At 43.0% G+C, this 27,750-nt stretch overlaps 1 protein-coding gene across 1 annotated transcript; it reads right to left on the bottom strand.

The window, feature by feature from the left end:
- Positions 1–1,405: 1,405 nt before the first annotated feature.
- Positions 1,406–27,446, bottom strand: LOC139746761 (glutamate receptor ionotropic, kainate glr-3-like). The gene is made up of 6 exons (XM_071658263.1): positions 27,297–27,446; positions 27,034–27,170; positions 24,609–24,709; positions 20,250–20,464; positions 1,766–1,921; positions 1,406–1,462 (listed from the first exon to the last, which is right to left on the bottom strand). Exons 1-6 carry the CDS (start codon positions 27,444–27,446, stop codon positions 1,406–1,408), a joined length of 816 nt encoding a protein of 271 aa, XP_071514364.1.
- Positions 27,447–27,750: the final 304 nt, after the last annotated feature.

Raw genomic sequence — 27,750 nt, 5'->3', positions numbered from 1 at the left:
AAAGCAGTGATGGCTTGCACAAAAGATCCTTGCGGCATGAGAAAGGTGGGAGGTATGCAGATTATATAGGGTAGCAAGTAGGGAATAAGAGCAAAGATATTAGGTATAGTAGGGTTGAAGGACAAGTCAATTGAGAGGTAAATTTGAATGGAGAAAAGTTCGAGGAAGTGAAGTGTTTTAGATATCTGGGAGTGGATTTAGTAGCGGATGGAACCATGGAAGAGGAAGTGAGTCACAGGGTGGGGGAAGGGGCGAAGGTTCTGGGAGCGTTGAAAAATGTGTGGAAGGCAAGAACGTTATATCGGAGAGCAAAAATGGGTATGTCTGAAGGAATAGTGGTTCCAACAATGTTATATGATTGCGAGGCGTGCGCTATAGATAGAGTTGTGCGGAGAAAGTTGGATGTGTTGGAAATGAGATGTTTGGGGACAATATATGGTGCGAGGTGGTTTAATCGAGTTAGTAATGAAAGGGTAAAAGAAATGTTTGGTAATAAGATGAGTGTGGATGAGAGAGCAGAAGAGGATGTGTTGAAATGGTTTGGTCACATGGACAGAATGGGTGAGGAAAGATTGACAAAGAGGATATATGTGTCAGAGGTCGAGGGAACGAGAAGTGGGAGACCAAAATGGAGGTGGAAAGATGAAGTGAAAAAGATCTTTAGCAATCGGGGCCTGAACATACAGGAGGGTGAAAGGCGTGTAGTTATTAGAGTGAATTGGAAGAATGTGGTATACCGGGGTCGAGGTGCTGTCAGTGGATTGAACTAGTGCATGTGAAGCGGCTGGGGTAGACCAAGGAAAGTTTTGTGTGTCATGGATGTGGAAGGGAGCTGTGATTTCGGTGCATTACACATGACAGCTAGAGACTTGGTGTGAACGAATATGGCCTTTGTTGTCTTTTCCTAGCGCTACCTCGCACGCGCGCGGGGGGAGGGAGGGGTGCCATTTCATGTGTGGCGGGGTGGCAACAGGAATGGATGAAGGCAGCTAGTATGAATATATTCATGTGTATATATGTATATGTCTGTGTATGTATATGCATATGTACGTTGAAATGTATAGGTATGTATATAGATGCGTGTGTGGGCGTGTATGTATATACATATATATATGTATGTGGTTGAGTTGGGCCATTCTTTCGTATGTTTCCTTGCACTACCTTGCTAACGCGGGAGAGAGCAATAAAGTATGACTTTAATGATAAGAATAGCAATTAATACACGTAGAGAGAGAGAGAGAGAGAGAGAGAGAGAGAGAGAGAGAGAGAGAGAGAGAGAGAGAGAGAGAGAGAGAGAGAGAGAGAGAGAGAGAGAGAGAGAGAGAGAGAGAGAGAGAGAGAGAGGGTTACATTATGGGTAAAAAGTTACCTTTCGTGAAGTTATTTTTCTATGATTAATGTTTTATCAAAAAAAGTTTTTCTGCAAGGGAGTATTCATATCCTTGCTAATGGAAGCAGCACACTGTTGCGAAGAAGCGGCCATTAGAAAGGCCCAGAGTATACTAACAAACTTTCCTAGAAGCTGGTTATGGGATGATTATAAACAAATAAACATATGCTAGCATAACCCAGATTATCGATAAACCCCGAAGCAATGATGAACTGTAGGGTCGATTGTGGATCGACTGCTGCAACCAGGATATGAATCCATGGGTTCGATACCATCACGGTCAGCAAAGCTATTCGCTACACCACGGAGTTTATATTCTTATCAGTAAGGGAATTCTGAATTGTAATCCATCGTCAAAACAAACGAACTGCTTACCTTTGAGAATATATCGTTCATAACACCCGTCAGGGATATCAAGCTGGCGATGCCAGCATGTTTCCCATCCAATGTATCCCTTATGGCGCGGGGGAGGTCGAAGTGAAGCACGGAGCGTTGTCTGAGTTGGTGTAATGATGAACCCACAGGAGCCTCCTGTGGAATGAGATATACACAGATTATCATGAGAAACACAGATATCAGCAACATTGATTCTTCCCTCATGATCACCACAGCGTTGTTTTATTGTATCAATGATGGCAGGGACATGGAAATATATATGTATATATTTATATATAAATATATATTTTGGACGATTTTTGCAGGGGAAAAAATGCAATTGAGTGGGAGATGTATAAAAGAAAGAGACAGGAGGTCAAGAGAAAGGTGCAAGAGGTGAAAAAGAGGGCAAATGAGAGTTGGGGTGAGAGAGTATCATTAAATTTTAGGGAGAATATAAAGATGTTCTGGAAGGAGGTAAATAAAGTGCGTAAGACAAGGGAGCAAATGGGAACTTCAGTGAAGGACGCAAATGGGGAGGTGATAACAAGTAGTGGTGACGTGAGAAGGAGATGGAGTGAGTATTTTGAAGGTTTGTTGAATGTGTTTGATGATAGAGGGGCAGATATAGGGTGTTTTGGTCGAGGTGGTGTGCAAAGTGAGAGGGTTAGGGAAAATGATTTGGTAAACAGAGAAGAGGTAGTGAAAGCTTTGCGAAAGATGAAAGCCGGCAAGCCAGCAAGTTTGGATGGTATTGCAATGGAATTTATTAAAAAAGGGGGTGACTGTATTGTTGACTGGTTGGCAAGGTTATTTAATGAATGTATAACTCATGGTGAGGTGCCTGAGGATTGGCGGAATCGTGCATAGTGCCATTGTAAAAAGGCAAAGGGGATAAGAGTGAGTGCTCAAATTACAGAGGTATAAGTTTGTTGAGTATTCCTGGTAAATTATATGGGAGGGTACTGATTGAGAGGGTGAAGGCATGTACAGAGCATCAGATTGGGGAAGAGCAGTGTGGTTTCAGAAGTGGTAGAGGATGTGTGGATCGGGTGTTTGCTTTGAAGACTGTATGTGAGAAATACTTAGAAAAGCAAATGGATTTGTATGTAGCATTTACGGATCTGGAGAAGGCATATGATAGAGTTGATAGAGATGCTCTGTGGAAGGTATTAAGAATATATGGTGTAGGAGGCACGTTATTAGAAGCAGTGAAAAGTTTTTATCGAGGATGTAAGGCATGTGTACGTGTAGGAATAGAGGAAAGTGATTGCTTCTCAGTGAATGTAGGTTTGCGGCAGGGGTGTGTGATGTCTCCATGGTTGTTTAATTTGTTTATGGATGGGGTTGTTAGGGAGGAAAATGCAAGAGTTTTGGCAAGAGGGGCAAGTATGAAGTCTGTTGGGGATGAGAGAGCTTGGGAAGTGAGTCAGTTGTTGTTCGCTGATGATACAGCGCTGATGGCTGATTCATGTGAGAAACTGCAGAAGCTAATGACTCAGTTTGGTAAAGTGTGTGAAAGAAGAAAGTTAAGAGTAAATGTGAATAAGAGCAAGGTTATTAAGTACAGTAGGGTTGACGGTCAAGTCAATTGGGAGGTAAGTTTGAATGGATAAAAACTGGAGGAAGTAAAGTGTTTTAGATATCTGGGAGTGGATCTGTCAGCGGATGGAACCATGGAAGCGGAAGTGGATCATAGGGTGGGGGAGGGGGCCAAAATTCTGGGAGCCTTGAAGAATGTGTGGAAGTCGAGAACATTATCTCGGAAAGCAAAAATGGGTATGTTTGAAGGAATAGTGGTTCCAACAATGTTGTATGGTTGCGAGGCGTGGGCTATGGATAGAGTTGTGCGCAGAAGGATGGACGTACTGGAAATGAGATGTTTGAGGACAATATGTGGTGTGAGGTGGTTTGATCGAGTAAGTAACGTGAGGGTAAGAGAGATGTGTGGAAATAAAAAGAGCGTGGTTGAGAGAGCAGAGGAAGGTGTTTTGAAGTGGTTTGGGCACATGGAGAGAATGAGTGAGGAAAGATTGACCAAGAGGATATATGTGTCGGAGGTGGAGGGAACGAGGAGAAGTGGGAGACCAAATTGGAGGTGGAAAGATGGAGTGAAAAAGATTTTGTTTGATCGGGGCCTGAACATGCAGGAGGGTGAAAGGAGGGCAGGGAATAGAGTGAATTGGATCGATGTGGTATACCGGGGTTGACGTGCTGTCAGTGGATTGAATCAGGGCATGTGAAGCGTCTGGGGTAAACCATGGAAAGCTGTGTAGGTATGTATATTTGCGTGTTTGGAAGTATGTATATACATGTGTATGGGGGTGTGTTGGGCCATTTCTTTCGTCTATTTCCTTGCGCTACCTCGCAAACGCGGGAGACAGCGACAAAGCAAAAAAAAAAAGTATATATAAATGGCTATGTTTGAAGGAATAGTGGTTCCAACAATGTTGTATGGTTGCGAGGCGTGGGCTATGGATAGAGTTGTGAGCAGGAGGATGGATGTGCTGGAAATGAGATGTTTGAGGACAATGTGTGGTGTGAGGTGGTTTGATCGAGTAAGTAACGTAAGGGTAAGAGAGATGTGTGGAAATAAAAAGAGCGTGGTTGAGAGAGCAGAAGAGGGTGTTTTGAAATGGTTTGGGCACATGGAGAGAATGAGTGAGGAAAGATTGACCAAGAGGATATATGTGTCGGAGGTGGAGGGAACGAGGAGAAGTGGGAGACCAAATTGGAGGTGGAAAGATGGAGTGAAAAAGATTTTGTGTGATCGGGGCCTGAACATGCAGGAGGGTGAAAGGAGGGCAAGGAATAGAGTGAATTGGATCGATGTGGTATACCGGGGTTGACGTGCTGTCAGTGTATTGAATCAGGGCATGTGAAGCGTCTGGGGTAAACCATGGAGAGCTGTGTAGATATGTATATTTGCGTGTGTGGGCGTATGTATATACATGTGTATGGGGGTGGGTTAAGCCATTTCTTTCGTCTGTTTCCTTGCGCTATATATATATATTTATATATATATATAAATATATATATATATATATATATATATATATATATATATATATATATATATATGTATATATATATATATATGTATAAATCTTTTTCTTTTTTTTAAACTATTCGCCATTTCCCGCGTTAGCGAGGTAGCGTTAAGAACAGGGGACTGGGCCTTTTTTGGAATATCCTCACCTGGCCCCCTCTGTTCCTTCTTTTGGAAAATTAAAAAAAAAAAGAAAAAAAATGTATATATATATATATATATATATATATATATATATATATATATATATATATATATATATGTATATATATATATATATATATATGTATATGTTTGTGTGTGTGTTTATATGTGCCTATGTGTGTGTATGTATATATATATGTATATATCTATATATATTATCCCTGGGGATAGGGATGAAAGAATACTTCCCACGCATTCCTCGCGTGTCGTAGAAGGCGACGAGAGGGGACGGGAGCGGGGGGCCACAAATCCTCCCCTCCTTGTATTTTTTTAACTTTCTAAAATGGTAAACAGAAGAAGGAGTCACGCGGCGAGTGCTCATCCTCCTCGAAGGCTCAGACTGGGGTGTCTAAATGTGTGTGGATGTAACCAAGATGTGAAAAAAGGAGAGATAGGTAGTATATTTGAGGAAAGGAACCTGGATATTTTGGCTCTGAGTGAAAAGAAGCTCAAGGGTAAAGGGGAAGAGTGGTTTGGGAATGTCTTGGGAGTAAAGTCAGGGGTTAGTGAGAGGACAAGAGCAAGGGAAGGAGTAGCAGTACTCCTGAAACAGGAGTTGTGGGAGTATGTGATTGAATGTAAGAAAGTAAATTCTCGATTAATATGGTAAAACTGAAAGTTGATGGAGAGAGATGGGTGATTATTGGTGCATATGCACCTGGTCATGAGAAGAAAGATCATGAGAGGCAAGTGTTTTGGGAACTGCTGAATGAGTGTGTTAGTGGTTTTGATGCACGAGACCGGGTTATAGTGATGGGTGATTTGAATGCAAAGGTGAGTAATGTGGCAGTTGAGGGAATAATTGGTATACATGGGTGTTCAGTGTTGTAAATGGAAATGGTGAAGAGCTTGTAGATTTATGTGCTGAAAAAGGACTGGTGATTGGGAATACCTGGTTTAAAAAGCGAGATATACATAAGTATACGTATGTAAGTAGGAGAGATTGCCAGAGAGCGTTATTGGATTACGTGTTAATTGACAGGCGCGCGAAAGAGAGACTTTTGGATGTTAATGTGCTGAGAGGTGCAACTGGAGGGATGTCTGATCATTATCTTGTGGAGGCTAAGGTGAAGATTTGTATGGGTTTTCAGAAAAGAAGAGTGAATGTTGGGGTGAAGAGAGTGGTGAGAGTAAGTGAGCTTGGGAAGGAGACTTATGTGAGGAAGTACCAGGAGAGACTGAGTACAGAATGGAAAAAGGTGAGAACAATAGAAGTAAGGGGAGTTGGGGAGGAATGGAATGTATTTAGGGAATCAGTGATGGATTGCGCAAAAGATGCTTGTGGCATGAGAAGAGTGGGAGGTGGGTTGATTAGACAGGGTACTGAGTGGTGGGATGAAGAAGTAAGATTATTAGTGAAAGAGAAGAGAGAGGAATTTGGACGATTTTTGCAGGGAAAAAATGCAATTGAGTGGGAGATGTATAAAAGAAAGAGACAGTAGGTCAAGAGAAAGGTGCAAGAGGTGAAAAAGAGGGCAAATGAGAGTTGGGGTGAGAGAGTATCATTAAATTTTAGGTAGAATAAAAAGATGTTCTGGAAGGAGGTAAATAAAGTGCGTAAGACAAGGGAGCAAATGGGAACTTCAGTGAAGGGCGCAAATGGGGAGGTGATAACAAGTAGTGGTGATGTGAGAAGGAGATGGAGTGAGTATTTTGAAGGTTTGTTGAATGTGTTTGATGATAGAGTGGCAGATATAGGGTGTTTTGGTCGAGGTGGTGTGCAAAGTGAGAGGGTTAGGGAAAATGATGTGGTAAACAGAGAAGAGGTAGTGAAAGGTTTGCGGAAGATGAAAGCCGGCAAGACAGCAGGTTTGGATGGTATTGCAGTGGAATTTACTAAAAAAGAGGGTGACTGTATTATTGACTGGTTGGTAAAGTTATTCAATGTATGTATGACTCATGGTGAGGTGCCTGAGGATTGGTGGAATGCGTGCATAGTGCCATTGTACAAAGGCAAAGGGGATAAGAGTGAGTGCTCAAATTACAGAAGTATAAGTTTGTTGAGTATTCCTGGTAAATTATATGGGAGGGTGTTGACTGAGAGGGTGAAGGCATGTACAGAGCATCAGATTGGTGAAGAGCAGTGTGGTTTTAGAAGTGGTAGAGGATGTGTGGATCAGGTGTTTGCTTTGAAGAATGTATGTGAGAAATACTTAGAAAAGCAAATGGATTTGTATGTAGCATTTATGGATCTGGAGAAGGCATATGATAGAGTTGATAGAGATGCTCTGTGGAAGGTATTAAGAATATATGCTGTGGGAGGCACGTTGTTAGAAGCAGTGAAAAGTTTTTATCGAGGATGTAAGGCATGTGTACGTGTAGGAAGAGAGGAAAGTGATTGGTTCTCAGTGAATGTAGGTTTGCGGCAGGGGTGTGTGATGTCTCCATGGTTTAATTTGTTTATGGATGGGGTTGTTAGGGAGGTGAATGCAAGAGTTTTGGAAAGAGACGCAAGTATGAAGTCTGTTGTGGATGAGAGAGCTTGGGAAGTGAGTCAGTTGTTGTTCGCTGATGATACAGCGCTGGTGGCTGATTCATGTGAGAAACTGCAGAAGCTGGTGACTGAGTTTGGTAAAGTGTGTGAAAGAAGAAAGTTAAGAGTAAATGTGAATAAGAGCAAGGTTATTAGGTACAGTAGGGTTGAGGGTCAAATCGACTGGGAGGTAAGTTTGAATGGAGAAAAACTGGAGGAAGTGAAGTGTTTTAGATATCTGGGAGTGGATCTGGAAGCGGATGGAACCATGGAAGCGGAAGTGGATCATAGGGTGGGGGAGGGGGCGAAAATTCTGGGAGCCTTGAAGAATGTGTGGAGGTCGAGAACATTATCTTGGAAATCAAAAATGGGTATGTTTGAAGGAATAGTGGTTCCAACAATGTTGTATGGTTGCTAGGCGTGGGCTATGGATAGAGTTGTGCGCAGGAGGATGGATGTGCTGGAAATGAAATGTTTGAGGACAATGTTTGGTGTGAGGTGGTTTGATCGAGTAAGTACCGTAAGGGTAAGAGAGATGTGTGGAAATAAAAAGAGCGTGGTTCATAGAGCAGAAGAGGGTGTTTTGAAATGGTTTGGGCACATGGAGAGAATGAGTGAGGAAAGATTGACAAAGAGGATGTATATGTCGGAGGTGGAGGGAACGAGGAGAAGTGGGAGACCAAATTGGAGGTGGAAAGATGGAGTGAAAAAGATTTTGTGTGATCGGGGCCTGAACATGCAGGAGGGTGAAAGGAGGGCAAGGAATAGAGTGAATTGGATCGATGTGGTATACCGGGGTTGACGTGCTGTCAGTGGATTGAATCATGGCATGTGAAACGTCTGTTACTGTATTGTTGACTGTTTGGTAAAGTTATTTAATGTATGTATCATTCATGGTGAGGTGCCTGAGCATTGGCTGAATGCTTACGTAGTGCCATTGTACAAAGGCAAATGGTGAGTGCTCAAATTGCACAGAGGTATAAGTTTGTTGAGTATTCCTGGTAAATTATATGGGAGGGTATTGATTGAGAGGGTGAAGGCATTTACAGAACATCAGATTGGCGAAGAGCAGTGTGGTTTCAGAAGAGGTGGAGGATGTGTGGATCAGGTGTTTACTTTGAAGAATGTATGTGAGAAATACTTAGAAGAGCAAATGGATTTGTATGTAGCATTTATGGATCTGGAGAAGGCATATGATAGAGTTGATAGAGATGCTCTGTGGAAGATATTAAGAATATATGGTGTGGGAGTAAGTTGTTAGAAGGCATGTGTACCTGTAGGAAGAAAGGAAAGTGATTGGTTCTCAGTGAATGTAGGTTTGCGGCAGGGGTGTGTGATGTGTCCACGGTTGTTTAGTTTGTTTATGGATAGGGTTGTTTGGGAGGTGAATGCAAGAGTTTTGGAAAGAGACGCAAGTATGCAGTCTGTTGGGGATGAGAGAGCTTGGGAAGTGAGTCAGTTGTTGTTCGCTGATGATACAGCGCTGGTGGCTGATTCATGTGAGAAACTGCAGAAGCTGGTGACTGAGTTTGGTAAAGTGTGTGAAAGAAGAAAGTTGAGAGTAAATGTGAATAAGAACAAGTTAATTAGGCACAGTAGGATTGAGCGACAAATCAATTGGCAGGTAAATTTGAATGGAGAAAAACTGGAGGAAGTAAAGTGTTTTACATATCTGGGAGTGGATCTGGCAGCGGATGGAACCATTGAAGCGGAATTGAATCATAGGTTGGGGGAGGGGGCGAAAATCCTGGGAGAATTTAAGAATGTGTGGAAGACGAGTACATTATCTCGGAAAGCAAAAATGGGTATGTTTGAAGGAATAATGGTTCCAACAATGTTGTATAGTTGCGAGGCGTGGGCTATGGATAGATTTGTGCGCAGAAGGGTGGATGTGCTGGAAATGAGATGTTTGAGGACAATATGTGGTGTGTGGTGGTTTGATCGAGTAAGTAATGTAAGGGTAAGAGAGATGTGTGTAAATAAAACGATTGTAGTTGAGAGAGCAGAAGAGGGTGTTTTGAAATGGTTTGGTCATATGGAGAGAATGAGTGAGGAAAGATTGACCAAGAGGATGTATGTGTCAGAGGTGGATGGAATGACTAGAAGTGGGAGACCAAATTGGAGGTGGAAAGATGTAGTGTAAAAGGTGCTGAGTGGTAGGGGCTTGAACATGCAGGAGGGTGAAAGGCGTGCAAGGAATAGAGTGAAATGGAACGATGTGGTGTACCGGGGTCGATGTGCTATCAAAGGATTGAACTAGGGCATGTGAAGCGTCTTGGGTAAACCATCGAGGGTTTTGTGGGGCCTGGATGTGGAAAGGGAGCTGTGGTTTCAGTGCATTATTTCATGACAGTTAGAGACTGAGTGTGATCGACTGGGGCCTTTGTTGTCTTTTCCTAGCGCTTCCTCGCACACATGAGGGGGTGAGGGTGTTGTTATTCCATGTGTGGCGGGGTGGCGATGGGAATAAATAAAGGCAGACAGTATGAATTATGTACATGTGTATATATGTATATGTCTTTGTGTGTATATATATGTGTACATTGAGATGTATAGGTAGGTATATTTGCGTTTGTAGACGTGTGGACGTGTATGTGGGTGGGTTGGGCCATTCATTCGTCTCTTTCCTTGCGCTACCTCGCTAACGCGGGAGACTGCGAAAAAGCAAAATAAATAAATAAATAATATATATATATATATATATATATATATATATATATATATATATATATATATATATATATATATATATATATATATATATAAATATATATATATATATATATATATATATACATATATATATATATATATATATATATATATATATATATATATATATATATATATATATATATATATATATATATATATATATATATATATATATATATATATTTCTTCTTTTAAACTATTTGCTATTTCCCGCATTGGCGAGGTAGCGTTAAGAACAGAGGACTGGGCCTTTTTTGGAATATCCTCACCTGGCCCCCTCTGTTCCTTCTTTTGGAAAATTAAAAAAAAAAAAAAAAAAAAAACGAGAGGGGAGGATTTCCAGCCCCCCGCTCCCTCCCCTTTTAGTCGCCTTCTACGACACGCAGGGAATACGTGGGAAGTATTCTTAAGCCCCTATCCCCAGGATAATATATATATATATATATATACAACAATGTTGTATGGTTGCGAGGCGTGGGCTATGGATAGAGTTGTGCGCAGGAGGATGTATGTGCTGGAAATGAGATGTTTGAGGACAATGTGTGGTGTGAGGTGGTTTGATCGAGTTAGTAACGTAAGGGTAAGAGAGATGTGTGGAAATAAAAAGAGCGTGGTTGAGAGAGCAGAAGAGGGTGTTTTGAAGTGGTTTGGGCACATGGAGAGAATGAGTGAGGAAAGATTGACCAAGAGGATATATGTGTCGGAGGTGGAGGGAACGAGGAGAAGAGGGAGACCAAATTGGAGGTGGAAAGATGGAGTGAAAAAGATTTTCTGTGATCGGGGCCTGAACATGCAGGAGGGTGAAAGGAGGGCAAGGAATATAGTGAATTGGAGCGATGTGGTATACCGGGGTTGACGTGCTGTCAGTGGATTGAATCAAGTCATGTGAAGCGTCTGGGGTAAACCATGGAAAGCTGTGTAGGTATGTATATTTGCGTGTGTGGACGTATGTATATACATGTGTATGGGGGGGGGGGGTTGGGCCATTTCTTTCGTCTGTTTCCTTGCGCTACCTCGAAAACGCGGGAGACAGCGACAAAGTATAATAAAAAAAAAAAATATAATATATATATATATATATATATATATATATATATATATATATATATATATATTACGTGTTAATTGACAGGCGTGCGAAAGAGAGACTTTTGGATGTTAATGTGCTGAGAGGTGCAACTGGAGGGATGTCTGATCATTATCTTGTGGAGGCTAAGGTGAAGATTAGTATGGGTTTTCAGAAAAGAGGAGTGAATGTTGGGGTGAAGAAGGTGGTGAGAGTAAGTGAGCTTGGGAAGGAGACCTGTGTGGGGAAGTACCAGGAGAGACTGTGTACAGAATGGAAAAAGGTGAGAACAATGGAAGTAAGGGGAGTGGGGGAGGAATGGGATGTATTTAGGGAATCAGTGATGGATTGCGCAAAAGATGCTTGTGGCATGAGAAGAGTGGGAGGTGGGCTGTTTAGAAAGGGTAGTGAGTGGTGGGATGAAGAAGTAAGAGTATTAGTGAAAGAGAAGAGAGAGGCATTTGGACGATTTTTGCAGGGAAAAAATGCAATTGAGTGGGAGAAGTATAAAAGAAAGAGACAGGAGGTCAAGAGAAAGGTGCAAGAGGTGAAAAAAAGGGCAAATGAGAGTTGGGGTGAGAGACTATCAGTAAATTTTAGGGAGAATAAAAAGATGTTCTGGAAGGAGGTAAATAGGGTGCGTAAGACAAGGGAGCAAATGGGAACTTCAGTGAAGGGCGTAAATGGGGAGGTGATAACAAGTAGTGGTGATGTGAGAAGGAGATGGAATGAGTATTTTGAAGGTTTGTTGAATGTGTCTGATGACAGAGTGGCAGATATAGGGTGTTTTGGACGAGGTGGTGTGCAAAGTGAGAGGGTTAGGGAAAATGATTTGGTAAACAGAGAAGAGGTAGTAAAAGCTTTGCGGAAGATGAAAGCCGGCAAGGCAGCAGGTTTGGATGGTATTGCAGTGGAATTTATTAAAAAAGGGGGTGACTGTATTGTTGACTGGTTGGTAAGGTTATTTAATGTATGTATGACTCATGGTGAGGTGCCTGAGGATTGGCGGAATGCGTGCATAGTGCCATTGTACAAAGGCAAAGGGGATAAGAGTGAGTGCTCAAATTACAGAGGTATAAGTTTGTTGAGTATTCCTGGTAAATTATATGGTAGGGTATTGATTGAGAGGGTGAAGGCATGTACAGAGCATCAGATTGGGGAAGAGCAGTGCGGTTTCAGAAGTGGTAGAGGATGTGTGGATCAGGTGTTTGCTTTGAAGAATGTATGTGAGAAATACTTAGAAAAGCAAATTGATTTGTATGTAGCATTTATGGATCTGGAGAAGGCATATGATAGAGTTGATAGAGATGCTCTGTGGAAGGTATTAAGAATATATGGTGTGGGAGGCAAGTTGTTAGAAGCAGTGAAAAGTTTTTATCGAGGATGTAAGGCATGTGTACGTGTAGGAAGAGAGGAAAGTGATTGGTTCTCAGTGAATGTAGGTTTGCGGCAGGGGTGTGTGATGTCTCCATGGTTGTTTAATTTGTTTATGGATGGGGTTGTTAGGGAGGTAAATGCAAGAGTCCTGGAAAGAGGGGCAAGTATGAAGTCTGTTGGGGATGAGAGAGCTTGGGAAGTGAGTCAGTTGTTGTTCGCTGATGATACAGCGCTGGTGGCTGATTCATGTGAGAAACTGCAGAAGCTGGTGACTGAGTTTGGTAAAGTGTGTGGAAGAAGAAAGTTAAGAGTAAATGTGAATAAGAGCAAGGTTATTAGGTACAGTAGGGTTGAGGGTCAAGTCAATTGGGAGGTGAGTTTGAATGGAGAAAAACTGGAGGAAGTGAAGTGTTTTAGATATCTGGGAGTGGATCTGTCAGCGGATGGAACCATGGAAGCGGAAGTGGATCATAGGGTGGGGGAGGGGGCGAAAATTTTGGGAGCCTTGAAAAATGTGTGGAAGTCGAGAACATTATCTCGGAAAGCAAAAATGGGTATGTTTGAAGGAATAGTGGTTCCAACAATGTTGTATGGTTGCGAGGCGTGGGCTATGGATAGAGTTGTGCGCAGGAGGATGGATGTGCTGGAAATGAGATGTTTGAGGACAAATGTGTGGTGTGAGGTGGTTTGATCGAGTAAGTAACGTAAGGGTAAGAGAGATGTGTGGAAATAAAAAGAGCGTGGTTGAGAGAGCAGAAGAGGGTGTTTTGAAATGGTTTGGGCACATGGAGAGAATGAGTGAGGAAAGATTGACCAAGAGGATATATGTGTCGGAGGTGGAGGGAACGAGGAGAAGAGGGAGACCAAATTGGAGGTGGAAAGATGGAGTGAAAAAGATTTTGTGTGATCGGGGCCTGAACATGCAGGAGGGTGAAAGGAGGGCAAGGAATAGAGTGAATTGGAGCGATGTGGTATACAGGGGTTGACGTGCCGTCAGTGGATTGAATCAAGGCATGTGAAGCGTCTGGGGTAAACCATGGAAAGCTGTGTAGGTATGTATATTTGCGTGTGTGGACGTGTGTATGTACATGTGTATGGGGGGGGGGTTGGGCCATTTCTTTCGTCTGTTTCCTTGCGCTACCTCGCAAACGCGGGAGACAGCGACAAAGTATAAAAAAAAAAAAAAAAAAAAAAAATATATATATATATATATATATATATATATATATATATATATAATATATATATATTTCTTTCTTCTTTCAAACTATTCGATATTTCCCGCATTAGCGAGGTAGCGTTAAGAACAGAGGACTGGGCCTTTGAGGGAATACATATATATATATATATATATATATATATATATATATATATATATATATATATATATATATATATATAAATTTTTATTTTCTTTTCATTTTGTTGCTTTGTCGCTGTCTCCCGCGTTTGCGAGGTAGCGCAAGGAAACAGACGAAAGAAATGGCCCAACCCACCCCCATACTCATGTATATACATAAATCCACACACGCAAATATACATACCTACACAGCTTTCCATGGTTTACCCCAGACGCTTCACATGCCCTGATTCAATCCACTGACAGCACGTCAACCCCTGTATGCCACATCGATCCAATTCACTCTCTTCCTTGCCCTCCTTTCACCCTCCTGTATGTTCAGGCCCCGATCACACAAAGTCTTTTTCACTATATATATATATATATATATATATATATATATATATATATATATATATATATATATATATATATATATATATATATATATATATATTCTTTTTTCTTCATTTTGGTTTGTCGCTGTCTCCCGCGTTTGCGAGGTAGCGCAAGGAAACAGACGAAAGAAATGGCCCAACTCACCACCCTACACATGTATATGCAAACACGTCCACACACTCACATATACATACCCATACATCTCAATGTACACATATATATACACACACAGACACATACATATATACCCATGCACACAGTTCACACTGTCTGCCTTTATTCATTCCCATCGCCACCCCGCCACACATGGAATAACATCCCCCTCCACCCTCATGTGTGCGAGGTAGCGCTAGGAAAAGACAACAAAGGCCCCATTCGTTCTCACTGAGTCTCTAGCTCTTATGCAATAATGCCCGAAACCACAGCTCCCTATCCGCATCCAGGTCCCACAGATCTTTTCATGGTTTACCCCAGACGCTTCACATGCCCTGATTCAATCCATTGACAGCACGTCGACCCCGGTATACCACATCGATCCAATTCACTCTATTCCTTGCCCGCCTTTCACCCTCCTACATGTTCATGGCCCCGATCACTCAAAATCTTTTTCAAGCAATCTTTCCACCTCCAATTTGGTCTCCCATTTCTCGTTCCCTCCACCTCTGACACATATATCCCCTTGGTCAATCTTTCCTCACTCATTCTCTCTATGTGACCAAACTATTTTAAAACACCCTCTTCTCCTCTCTCAACCACACTCTTTTTATTACCACAACTCTCTCTTATCCTATTATTACTTACTCGATCAAACCACCTCACACCACATATTGTCCTCAGACATCTCATTTCCAGCACATCCACCCTCCTGCGCACAACTCTATCTATAGCCCTCAACGCGCAACCATACAACATTGTTGGAACCACTGTTCCTTCAAACATACCCATTTTCTCTTTCCGAGATAACGTTCTCGACTTCCACAGATTCTTCAAGGCTCCCAGAATTTTCGCCCCCTCCCCCACCCTATGATTCACTTCTGCTTCCATGGTTCCATCCACTGCCAAATCCACTCCCAGATATCTAAAACACTTCACTCCCTCCGGTTTTCCTCCATTCAAACCTACCTCCCAATTGACCTGACCCTCAACCCTACTGTACCTAAGAACCTTGCTCTTTTTCACATTTACTCTCAACTTTCTTCTTTCACACACTTTACCAAACTCAGACACCAGCTTCTGCAGTTTCTCATATGAATCAGCCACCAGCGCTGTATCATCAGCGAACAACAACTGACTCACTTCCCAAGCTCTCTCATCCACAACAGACTGCATACTTGCCCCTCTTTCCAAAACTCTTGCATTCACCTCCCTAACAACCCCATCCATAAACAAATTAAACAACCATCGGGACATCACACACCAATGCCGCAGACCTACATTCACTGAGATCCAATCACTTTCCTCTCTTCCTACACGTACACATGCCTTACATCCTCGATAAAAACTTTTCACTGCTTCTTACAACTTATCTTCCACACCATATATTCTTAATACCTTCCACAGATCATCTCTATCAATTCTATCATATGCCTTCTCCAGATCCATAAATGCCACATAAAAATCCATTTGCTTTTCTAGGTATTTCTCACATACATTCCTCAAAGCAAACACCTGATCCACACATCCTCTACCACTTCTGAAACCACACTGCTCTTCCCTAATCTGATGCTCTGTACATGCCTTCACCCTGTCAATCTATACCCTCCCATATGATTTCCCAGGAATACTCAATAAACTTATACCTCTGTAATTTGAGCATTCACCTTTGTCCCCTTTGCCTTTGTACAGTGGCAGTATGCAAGCATTCCGCCAATCCTCAGGCACCTCACCATGAATAATACATACTTTAGATAACCTTACCAACCAGTCAACAATACAGTCATCCCCTTTTTTTTATAAATTCCAATGCAATATCATCCAAACCTGCTGCCTTGCCGGCTTTCATCTCCCGCAAAGCTTTTACTGCCTCTTCTCTGTTTGCCGAATCACTCCCTAAACCTCTCACTTTGCACACCACCTCGGCGAAAACACCCTTTATCTGCCACTCTATCATCAAACACATTCAACAAACCTTCAAAATACTCACTCCATCTCCTTCTCACATGACCACTACATGTTATCACCTCCCCATTAGCCCCCTTCACTAAAGTTCCTATTTGTTCCCTTGTCTTACGCACTTTATTAACCTCCTTCCAAAACATATTTTCATCCTCCTTAAAATTTAATGATAGTCTCTCACCCCAACTCTCATTTGGCCTCTTTTTCACCTCTTGCACCTTTTTCTTGACCTCCTGGTTTAAAAAGAGAGATATACATAAGTATACGTATGTAAGTAGTAGAGATGGCCAGAGAGCGTTATTGGATTACGTGTTAATTGATAGTAGCGCGAAAGAAAGACTTATGGATGTTAATGTGCTGAGAGGTGCAACTGGAGGGATGTCTGATCATTATCCTGTGGAGGTGAAGGTGAAGATTTTTAGAGGTTTTCAGAAAAGAAGAGAGAATGTTGGGGTGAAAAGGGTGGTGAGAGTAAGTGAGCTTGGAAAGGAGACTTGTGTGAGGAGGTACAAGGAGAGAATGAGTAAAGAATGGAAAAAGGTTAGAACAAAGGACATAAGGGGAGTGGGGGAGGAATGGGATGTATTTAGGGAAGCAGTGATGGCTTGCACAAAAGAAAATTGTGACATGAGAAGCGTGGGAGGTGGGCAGATTAGAAAGGGTAGTGAGTGGTGGGATGAAGAAGTAAGATTATTAGTGAAATAGAAGAGAGAGGCATTTGTACGATTTCGCAGGGAAATGATGCAAATGACTGGGAGATGTATAAATGAAAGAGGCAGGTCAAGAGAAAGGTGCAAGAGGTGAAAAAGAGGGCAAATGAGAGTTGGGGTGAGAGAGTATCATTAAATTTTAGGGAGAATAAAAAGATGTTTTGGAAGGAGGTAAATAATGTGTGTATGACAAGGGAATCAATGGGAACTTCAGTGAAGGGGGCTAATAGGGAGCTGATACCAAGTAGTCTTGATGTGAGAAAGAGATAGAGTGAGTATTTTGAAGGTTTGGTGAATGTGTTTGATGATAGAGTGGCAGATATAGGGTGTTTTGGTCGAGGTGGTGTGCAAAATGAGAGGTTTATGGAGAATGATTTGGTAAACAGAGAAGAGGTAGTAAAAGATTTGCTGATGATGAAAGCTGGCAATGCAGTGGGTTTGGATGGTATTGCAGTGGAATCTATTAAGAAAGGGGGTGACTGTATTGTTGACTGTTTGGTAAGGTTATTCAGTGTATGTATGACTCATGGTTAGGTGCCAAAGGATTGGCGGAATTGTCAGATTACAGAGGTATAAGTTATTTGAGTGTTCCTGGGAAATTATATGTGAATCAGGTGTTTGCTTAGAAGAATATATGTGAGAAATACGTTGAAAAGCAAATGGATTTGTATGTAGCATTTATGGATCGGGAGAAGACGTATGATAAGTTGATAGAAGTGCTCTTCGGAAGGCATTAAGAATATATGGTGTGGAAGGGAATTTGTTAATAACAGTGATAAGTTTTTATCAAGTAAGTAAGGCATGTGTACGTGTAGGAAGAGAGGAAAGTGATTGGTTATCATTGAATGTAGGTTTGCGTCAGGGGTGTGTGATGTCCCGATGGTTGTTTAATTTGCTTATGGATGGGGTTGTTAGGTAGGTGAATGCAAGAGTTTTGGAAAAAGGGGCAAGTATACAGTCTGTTGTGGATGAGAGAGCTTGGGAAGTGAGTCAGTTGTTGTTCGCTGATGATACAGCGCTGGTGGCTGATTCGTGTGAGAAACTGCAGAAGCTGGTGACTCAGTTTGGTAAAGTGTGTGAAAGAAGAGAGCTGAGAGTAAATGTGAATAAGAGCAAGGTACAGTAGGGTTTAGGGACAAGTCAATTGGGAGGTAAGTTTGAATGGAGAAAAACTGGAGGAAGTGAAATGTTTTAGGTATCTGGGAGTGGATTTGGTGGCGATTGGAACAACGGAAGCGGAAGTAAACCATAGGGTGGGGGAGGGGGCGAAAGTTCCGGGAGCCTTGAAGAATGTGTGTAAGTCGAGAACATTATCTCGGAAAGCAAAAATGGGTATGTTTGAAGGAATTGTGGTTCCAACAAAGTTATACAATTGCAAGGCGTGGGCTATGGATAGAGTTGTGCGCAGGAGGATGGATGTGCTGGATATGAGATGTTTGAGGACAATATGTGGTGTGAGGTGGTTTGATCGAGTAAGTAATAATAGGGTAAGAGAGATATGTGTTAATAAAAAGAGTGTGGTTGAGAGAGCAGAAGAGGGTGTTTTGAAATGGTTTGGTCACAAGGAGAGAATGAGTGAGGAAAGATTGACCAAGAGGATATATTTGTCAGAGGTGGAGGGAATGAGAAGTGGGACACCAAATTGGAGGTGAAAAGATGGAGTAAAAAAGATTTTGAGTGATCGGGGCCTGAACATGCAGGAGAGTGAAAGGCGCGGAAGAAACAGAGTGAATTGGAACGATGTGGTATTCCGGGGTCGACGTGCTGACAATGGATTGAACCAGGGCATGTGAATCGTCTGGGGTAAACCTTGGAAAGTTTTGTGGGGCCTGGATTTGGAAAGGGAGATGTGGTTTTGGTGCATCACAACTAGAGACTGAGTGCGAACGAATGTGGCCTTTGTTGTCTTTTCCTAGCGCTACCTCGCGCACATGAGCGGGGATGGTTTTTTTTATTTCATGTGTAGCGGGGTGGCGATGGGAATGAATAAAAGCAGCCAGTATGAATTATGTACATGTGTATATATGTATATGTCTGTGTGTGTGTGTGTAAATATGTATACATTGAGATGCATAGGTATGTATATTTGCGTGTGTGGACGTGTATGTATATACATGTGTATGTGGGTGGGTTGGGCCATTTTTTTTTTTTCGTTTGTTGCCTTGCGCTACCTCGCTATCGCGGGAGATAGCGACAAAGCAATATATATATATATATATATATATATATATATATATATATATATATATATATATATATATATATATATATATATATATATATATATATATATTTCTTTAAACTAGTCGCCATTTCCCGCGTTAGCGAGGTAGCGTTAAGAACAGAGGACTGGGCCTTTTTTGGGATATCCTCACCTGGCCCCACTCTGTTCCTTCTTTTGGAAAATTAAAAAACTGAACGAGAGGGGAGGATTTCCAGACCCCCGCTCCCTCTCCTTTTAGTCGCCTTCTACGACACAAAGGGAATACGTGGGAAGTATTTTTAATCCCCTATCCCCAGGGATATATATATATATATATATATATATATATATATATATATATATATATATATATATATATATATATATATATATATATGTATATTCATTTATCTATTTCTAATCATTTTACTTTGTGAGTGTCTCCCGCGTTTGTATATGAACGCGCACTACCATATAATGTCCAAACCTCCAACAGCCATTAATTAACCCGGGACCCCTGTGTAGCAGGCGGAGACGCTACCGTTAGGCTATGATCACTCTTAAAAGGGAAATCACTATTCGAGTAATATGTTATCGAATACCTTCAGTCTCACGTTGGTTAGTGGAAGTATGGAGTGGGGATGTAAGCGCAGCGAGACGTCAAGATTTATCAGCACGTACTCAGTAAGCATGGTATGTCTACGAAAAGAGAAGTCTGTATCCTATCTTAATAAACATTCTGTAGAATGACAATCACAAGAGAATGAACATCGAGACTGATATATCTGATCAACTGGATGTGAACTGGAAGTGGTATGGAAATAATAGACTTACTCTCATCAACTGATGTATTAGACTTCCTGCTGGCATGTAAGCAGGGATATCTGTCTCCAGCAGCTCTTGTACGCTGTTGAAGGGCAAGTGAAGCTTGGGGATGATCAACATGGCCTTCAGGTTAGAGCGGTAAACGGTACCCACGATGAATGACATCAGCAGCCATAACCCCGTAATGACTCGTAATGATCCTCCCTTCGGCCACCACGAAGAAGCTGTTGCGAATGAGAAGCTCAGTTTAATTCAGAAATCATGGTAGACGTGAAACACCAGCACCAATACCGATCTATGACATCAAATCACAGCACCTCATCTCTGACACCCTGTCTTCAGCACACCAGATATATATCTTTGTTGGTGGAGATATTGCAGGCAAGTATCACCTGATTGTAAGACATTGTAGAACTAATGTGCTGGTTAGGTTAAGACTGATCATTAATCGTAGTTGTTCACTGTGCGGAGACTTACGCCACATGACCATGGTGATTGGAACTCATGTTTTACCCTGAGTATCATTATGCTGTTATCACAATGAGGCTTCATAGATTTTTCATTTATTCTTATACCGGCTGACAAGACACAAGCGTATGCATGACCCAGTTATGACAATACTGGATGAAGGGTAACTCCTATTGTGGCTGGTCTCCACGCAGAGGAAAACACAGAAAGCAGCAGCCAAACAGGCAGACAGCTCAAGAGAGCAGTGGACGAAACGATACCTGAAGAACAGAGAGAGGGAAGCAATATCAAGGTGTATGGAAAGAAGTTATAGAGAAGTAACAACAGGAGAGTTGATGTACCGGAAGCATTTTGTTTCCATTGTGGGTGACAGGAAGAGGAAGAGTCATCCTGGAAATGTGATGATTATTTATGATGATGATATGTGTCTTACGAGAGAGTCTTACACTCGTGTTGCCCCGTCTCTTAACCTTGTAAGTATGTACCATGTCTCTGCCCCTACTTGTGCACACACACACACACACACACACACACACATTCACACACACACACACACACACACACACACACACACACACACACACACACACACACACACACACACACACACACACACACACACACACAAATAAACAAACAAACAAACAAACAAACAAACACTTCCTAGGCATTCTGTCAACCAGCCCTAAGGGGAAGATAAACACCTGTGTTGGGTGTGGGACGACTGCCACGCTCAAGATTCGAACCCATGCGAGTACGATCCAGGGCTGGTCCTTGCTGACTCATTCTCAAAATGAAAATGATTACGGCACCTATGCAATATCCCAAAGTTTTGCAAAACAGATTATGCAAGATGCATTACTAGGAGTTTCCAAATTAAAAGTGGATATACGCATGCCAATACTTATGTAATTTGCATGGTTGATTCGTAATGCTTTGAAAGAGATTAGTCGGAAACAAGTGTCGTTTCTACTGCTCTCCCTATTTGCGAAGACGTTGAAAAAGGAAAAACTTTTCAGAACGAGAAAAATAACGCCAATAGGAAAGTGGAGGGAAGAGAATGTAGGTTAAGGAGTGCAGAGTATAATCGTCTCTGCAAGGGTGAACAGGGCTAGTGGTTGAAGAAATCATTGACAGAAAGAAGAACACGGGTGGGTGACGGGACGGGGCCCTGAGGCACACCATCGGTGACTGAAGTCGTTCCATCATCGACCACGATGATGCGGAGGACTGGTGAGAAAAATGCGTTTTAGAAAATGGAAAATAAAAAGCAGAAAAGTGAGGGGAAAGAAGGTTGTTTATCAAAGACATGTGGCACACCCTATAAAAGACTTTCAGGACCAGCATTAAAGATATATCAAAATTCCTTAGCGTGGAGGGTCGAGGTGGGTCGAAAAAGGGAGATCACCGGTAGACCCTACGCTGCGGAGACCATAATGGTGATCTGGGGGAAGGAAGAAAGCTCTAACTCGTGAAGAATATAAGAATGTGGAAATGCTTCAAAGACTTCGGAGACAGGTATAGTAGTCATTCCTTGGGATGGGCTGAACCAAGACGTGCTCCCAAGAAGGAGGAAATTTTGGTGGGCAAGCGCGTGCGCGGGCGCACACACACACACACACACACACACACACACACACACACATCCAACCCTCGATGGGGAAAGGCATATGTCCGTAGCGTTCTCGGGCAGCCCATTGGTCAACATAGAACTCTCACCTGCCCATGTTGGATTACGCCTGACTGGACCTACCATCTCCACACTGGAGCGTCTACCCACAATGAACCTGGTTGTGAAAGAGATAAATACTAATTGGAAACCTTTACCGGTGAATTTGCTAACCGGTAACTCAGTCGAGGGACTGTGTAGGAGCTGTGATCACCTCAGCGTAAACAACGGGTCACTGTCCCCTGACTGTGGGAGTTGTGGCCCACACAGCTGACCACAGGAGTTGTGACCCACTCATCTGACCACAGGAGTTGTGACCCACTCATCTGACCACAGGAGTTGTGACCCACACAGCTGACCACAGGAGTTGTGACCTACCCAGCTGACCACAGGAGTTGTGGCCCACCCAGCTGACCACAGGAGTTGTGACCCACCCAGCTGACCACAGGTGTTGTGATCCCACCCAGCTGACCACAGGAGTTGTGACCCACCCAGCTGACCACAGGAGTTGTGACCCACACAGCTGACCACAGGAGTTGTGACCCACACAGCTGACCACAGGAGTTGTGACCCACCCAGCTGACCACAGGAGTTGTGACCCACCCAGCTGACCACAGGTGTTGTGATCCCACCCAGCTGACCACAGGAGTTGTGACCCACTCATCTGACCACAGGAGTTGTGACCCACCCAGCTGACCACAGGTGTTGTGATCCCACCCAGCTGACCACAAAAGTCGTGACCCACCCAGCTGACCACAGGAGTTGTGACTCACCCAGCTGACCACAGGTGTTGTGATCCCACCCAGCTGACCACAGGTGTTGTGATCCCACCCATCTAACCACAGGAGTTGTGATCCCACCCAGCTGACCACAGGTGTTGTGATCCCACCCATCTAACCACAGGAGTTGTGATCCCACCCAGCTGACCACAGGTGTTGTGATCCCACCCAACTGACCACAGTAGTTGTGACCTACCCAGCTGACCACAGGAGTTGTGATCCCACCCAGCTGACCACAGGTGTTGTGATCCCACCCAGCTGACAACAGGGGTTGTGACTCACCCAGCTGACCACAGGAGTTGTGACCCACCCAGCTGACCACAGGAGTTGTGATCCCACCCAGCTGACCACAGGTGTTGTGATCCCACCCAGCTGACAACAGGAGTTGTGACCCACTCAGCTGACCACAGGAGTTGTGATCCCACCCAGCTGACAACAGGAGTTGTGATCCCACCCAGCTGACCACAGGAGTTGTGTGACCCACCCAGCTGACCACAGGAGTTGTGATCCCACCCAGCTGACCACAGGAGTTGTGATCCCACCCAGCTGACCACAGGAGTTGTGACCCACCCGGCTGACCACAGGAGTTGTGACCTACCCATCTGACCACAGGAGTTGTGACCCACCCGGCTGACCACAGGAATTATGACCTACCCATCTGACCACATGAGTTGTGACCCACCCAGCTTACCAGAGGAGTTGTGACCCTCCATAAAATTCTTCGAGGTTAAATGAGACGATTGTATGACCGATCTTCTTCACCGCAAGCACCTTGAACCAGCCAGCACTCGTACAGATACAAGAATTGTCCTATACTTATTACAATAAACGTCATCAATAATGCATTAACAAGTGCATAGCTAAATAAGCAAACAGCTTATTTTTCCCATAGACATATGTATGTCAACTACTAAGCTACTATGATGCAACCATAGAAAAGATATTCACCACTTAATGTTCACCATTGAATGTAAAATATATTTCAACATTATGTTACTGCAATTCAACTAGAATGTAAATTTACATCACTTAATGCTCATCATGAGATACATGATGCATATCAATGTAATACAACTGAAATTCAACCATCACGTAAAGTTCAGCGAATCACCACTTAATGTATAATGTATAAACCATAAAATTTACTCTGTAAAATTTCCTATTCTATGTAGATAGACTTTACTCAAGCGCTTAACCAAAGCGTAGAAGAATCCAGCATCAACTCGATCTTAAGCTCTTTTGTGATTAACTGGTTATCATGACTCTCACTTATGAAAGTTCCACAGCTGTGTATTTTCAGCCGAATGGCTGCTTGATACTGATCACCAAAATGGAAAGTCAGATTCAGGCTTCATGAGATGAGGACCAACCCTCCACCTGATGAAAGTGAGGACAAAGAAGTGTGTTTAGTGGCAATACATTCCGTGACACACATCACCACGCGGTACTCACACTGGGCGAGAGGAGCGGTGAGAGTCCAGAGGAAAGAGGTCCAGACGGTGGTCATGATGTGGTCACATTGTCCCCCCTCAAGCGCCCTCACATCTACCGACCTGAACCATCCGGGGATATAGAGACGTGTAAACAGGATGCGAAGATACCAGAGATTAAGAACTACATGCTTTATTACATAAAAGAAAATGTAAAGGAAACACACACACACACACACACAAACACACACACATACACACACACACACACACACACTTTGTTTTTCTAGTGTAACTATACAAGGAACTCTCCCTTGAACTAGCAGCATCGTTAACCGCAGTAATTAATGCTATACCCAAACCGTTTCAATGTCCTACACACTGGGAGACATCATATGTCACTCGACTACCCCAGTTCCCATTACTCTGGTTCCTAGTCTGACTCGTGAAAGTTTTGCGTTCGACCGGCAGACACCACAGCAACTTGGGAGAATGACATTTTCTTCCACCACTCACGGCCTTGTCAGCCTCCTACACTTCAATAACCGCAAATCAAAAATGCTTCAGACCTCAGTGGCACTCACCTACGTAGACTTCACAAAGGCATTCGACTTAGTTAACCATAACATTATCATAAAGAAACCCATCGAACTGGGTCTACGGGGTTGTCTCGTCTCGTGGCTGGCCGTCCGCTTTAAGTGTGCTACTCCGACCATGATATTCCCTTGCATGCGGTGCACCACAGGGCATCAAGATGGGGACGCTTTGCGCTCTCATCCTTATCAGTGGCGTCCTGAGGGACGAAAACCACCGCTGCAAGTATGTAGACGACTCCACCTTTGGCATCACTATCAACAACAACTCTGCGGGCTTCGGTGCCCTTCACCACATGATCAACATTCTTCTGGAGTGGACTATGGCCAAGGAAGCCACCATCAACCATACGAACACTGCGATCATGGACATCAAGCTACGTAAGTGTAGACACAATCATTCCCTCCCTGACATTACACCAGGATTTGATCTCGACCAGGTAGTGAAAGGCTTAGAAAATTCTAGTGTCACTGTAGGTGACTGTTTAAAGTGGAAGAGTCATATCAGCACTATCATCAACTCTTCCTCATGCCATCTGTACCTTCTCCCTCGACTGCGATCACTAGGTGTACCTCTATTTGAACTCAGAAAGATCTTTAACATATTCATTCTGCCTAAGCTCACCTCCTCCTGCCAAGCCTGGTACCCATCACTAACAGCTGTACAGCTGGGAAGAGTGCAGAGAGGAGCATGCAGAATCATTCTGAGCTCATATTACATCTCATACCAAGAGGCCTCTCATCATGCTGAGCCTGTCCACCCTCTCCAACAAACGCCGGCAGCTCAAACGTAAATTGGCCAATAACCTGCTGACACAACCATGTCACCACGACCCCCACCCACCCATCCAACACACACACACACACACACACACACACACACACACACACCGACGGCCCACCACCACACACCACTGTTCGCCACCACAATCGACTTGTACCAACACATATAAGAACACATATAAGAACAATCCATTACCCACCATTGTAGAATATCATCACCTATTGATCAAGTAAGTGTATAGACCATAGTATTTACTCTGTAAACATTCGTCTATATCTGTCAGCCCGGCTATGTAGATATGTGTACCTTACGTTCTTATCCAAAGGGTGGAAATAGCAAACCCTCCTTGATCTTAAACTCTTTTATGATTAGTTAACTAGTTACCATTATGAACTCCCAGTTCTCTCGCATCTTTAATGCCTGACCTGTGTATTCTCAGCCTAATCTCCACCTACCTTCAATAAACCGGTATCTAATCGTTTAAATGGAACTTCCTTAAATTGTTCGGAGAGAAGCTGCTACACTATCCTTGTTACTGGTACCTCATGTCACTATAGATCACATCATTCCCAAGATGTGTTTTGGTACCAGCAATAGCACTGAGCCCATCCGAGCTCATGCAGACTGTATGAACAGCCCATTACTAACCAGTGAGGGTAATATCAATATCAAGTAGCCTCACATCCCAGTCTTTATCCACCTCTCTTGTCCACCTCTCTGTAGCCCAACTCTCTACAGTGAGTTCTTTTATATTTCTAGCTTCTTGCTGCAGTTGATTAATCAAGTCGCTCACTATCATTAATGTTATAATCACTACCTTAACCTATTGGCTGATCTCCTTCCTCCCTTGAGCTTATCATAACTTGTGACTCACCTTACTTCTGTGACTCGTCTTGATCTGTAACCCAGCCAATGCCTTCATCCATCTCGGCTTAAATGACAGGTGTGTCAGTCTCCGTCTCTTACGACTATGATCTTCGACTCCCAACGTCTATCAGTTTACCCTAACGTTTCAGCCCGATCTTCCTCCCACCCATCACTTACTCTAACCTGAAACTGAAGTATCTTACCTATAGATATTTCCTTCGCCTGTGAGCAAGTCTTCCTCACCAGTACCATACCGTGAGAGGAAGAGGGACCGCAGACGCTGAACGATGAAAATCCAAAAGAAGACTACCAGCATCGTCAGCAACAGAAGCAGCCACATCTGTAAATATTGTGTTTTGGCGATGAGAACAAATTTGATTGCAGGCAAAGGAGTCATAGATAGCACGAGAAAAAATAGATTGATTGTTGCTTTCATGCACAGGAGACAAGTTCACTGCATCCTCACCAGGGCCGTGTAGGGTTTCACAAAGGCAGCCAGATCTGACTCAAAGGTTGGTCGACTGTAAGATGCGACCAACCGATCCATGAACACAGGAGTACTGAAGTCGATAGCTGCAGCTCGCACGTCGTCAATAGTAAGCGGGACGCCAACCATGTCCACCTTCTTATAGAGAGAAAATTTTTAACTGTGATAAAACCGCTTCGATTAATCACCGTTTCTATCTAACTTTTTTTCTTTACCTACAGTGACTTTCATAGCACGAGCAGAAATATACCCTACTAAAAGGCAAATTTGGGTGAAAGAAATAATAGTGAGAAGGAGAGAGTAGTAATTAACGAAGGCTCTGCAAGTGTTTGTAAACCTAACTTGTGAGGGTAGAAAAGTTTTACGAGAACTCGAAAACAACATGAGGAAGAGAATTCCAAACCTTCGTTGTACGGGGAAAGAAGGAGGTATC

The sequence above is a fragment of the Panulirus ornatus genome, chromosome 66 (genome assembly GCF_036320965.1).
Source record: "Panulirus ornatus isolate Po-2019 chromosome 66, ASM3632096v1, whole genome shotgun sequence".
NCBI classification, from domain to species: Eukaryota; Metazoa; Arthropoda; class Malacostraca; order Decapoda; family Palinuridae; genus Panulirus; species Panulirus ornatus.
Note: the sequence above shows the minus strand (reverse complement) of the source record. Positions and strands in the feature narration are given on the sequence as shown.

Bases quoted from the DNA above. Each gene is read 5' to 3' on its own strand.
- LOC139746761 (XM_071658263.1), bottom strand. From the start codon at position 27,446: ATGGTTGGCGTCCCGCTTACTATTGACGACGTGCGAGCTGCAGCTATC. The intron at 20,465-24,608 runs GTGAGTACCGCG...CATTCGCAACAG, and splicing joins CACCGCTCCTCTCGCCCAGT to CTTCTTCGTGGTGGCCGAAG. The intron at 1,463-1,765 runs GTAAGCAGTTCG...TCTTCGCAACAG, and splicing joins TGAACGATATATTCTCAAAG to TGTGCTGCTTCCATTAGCAA.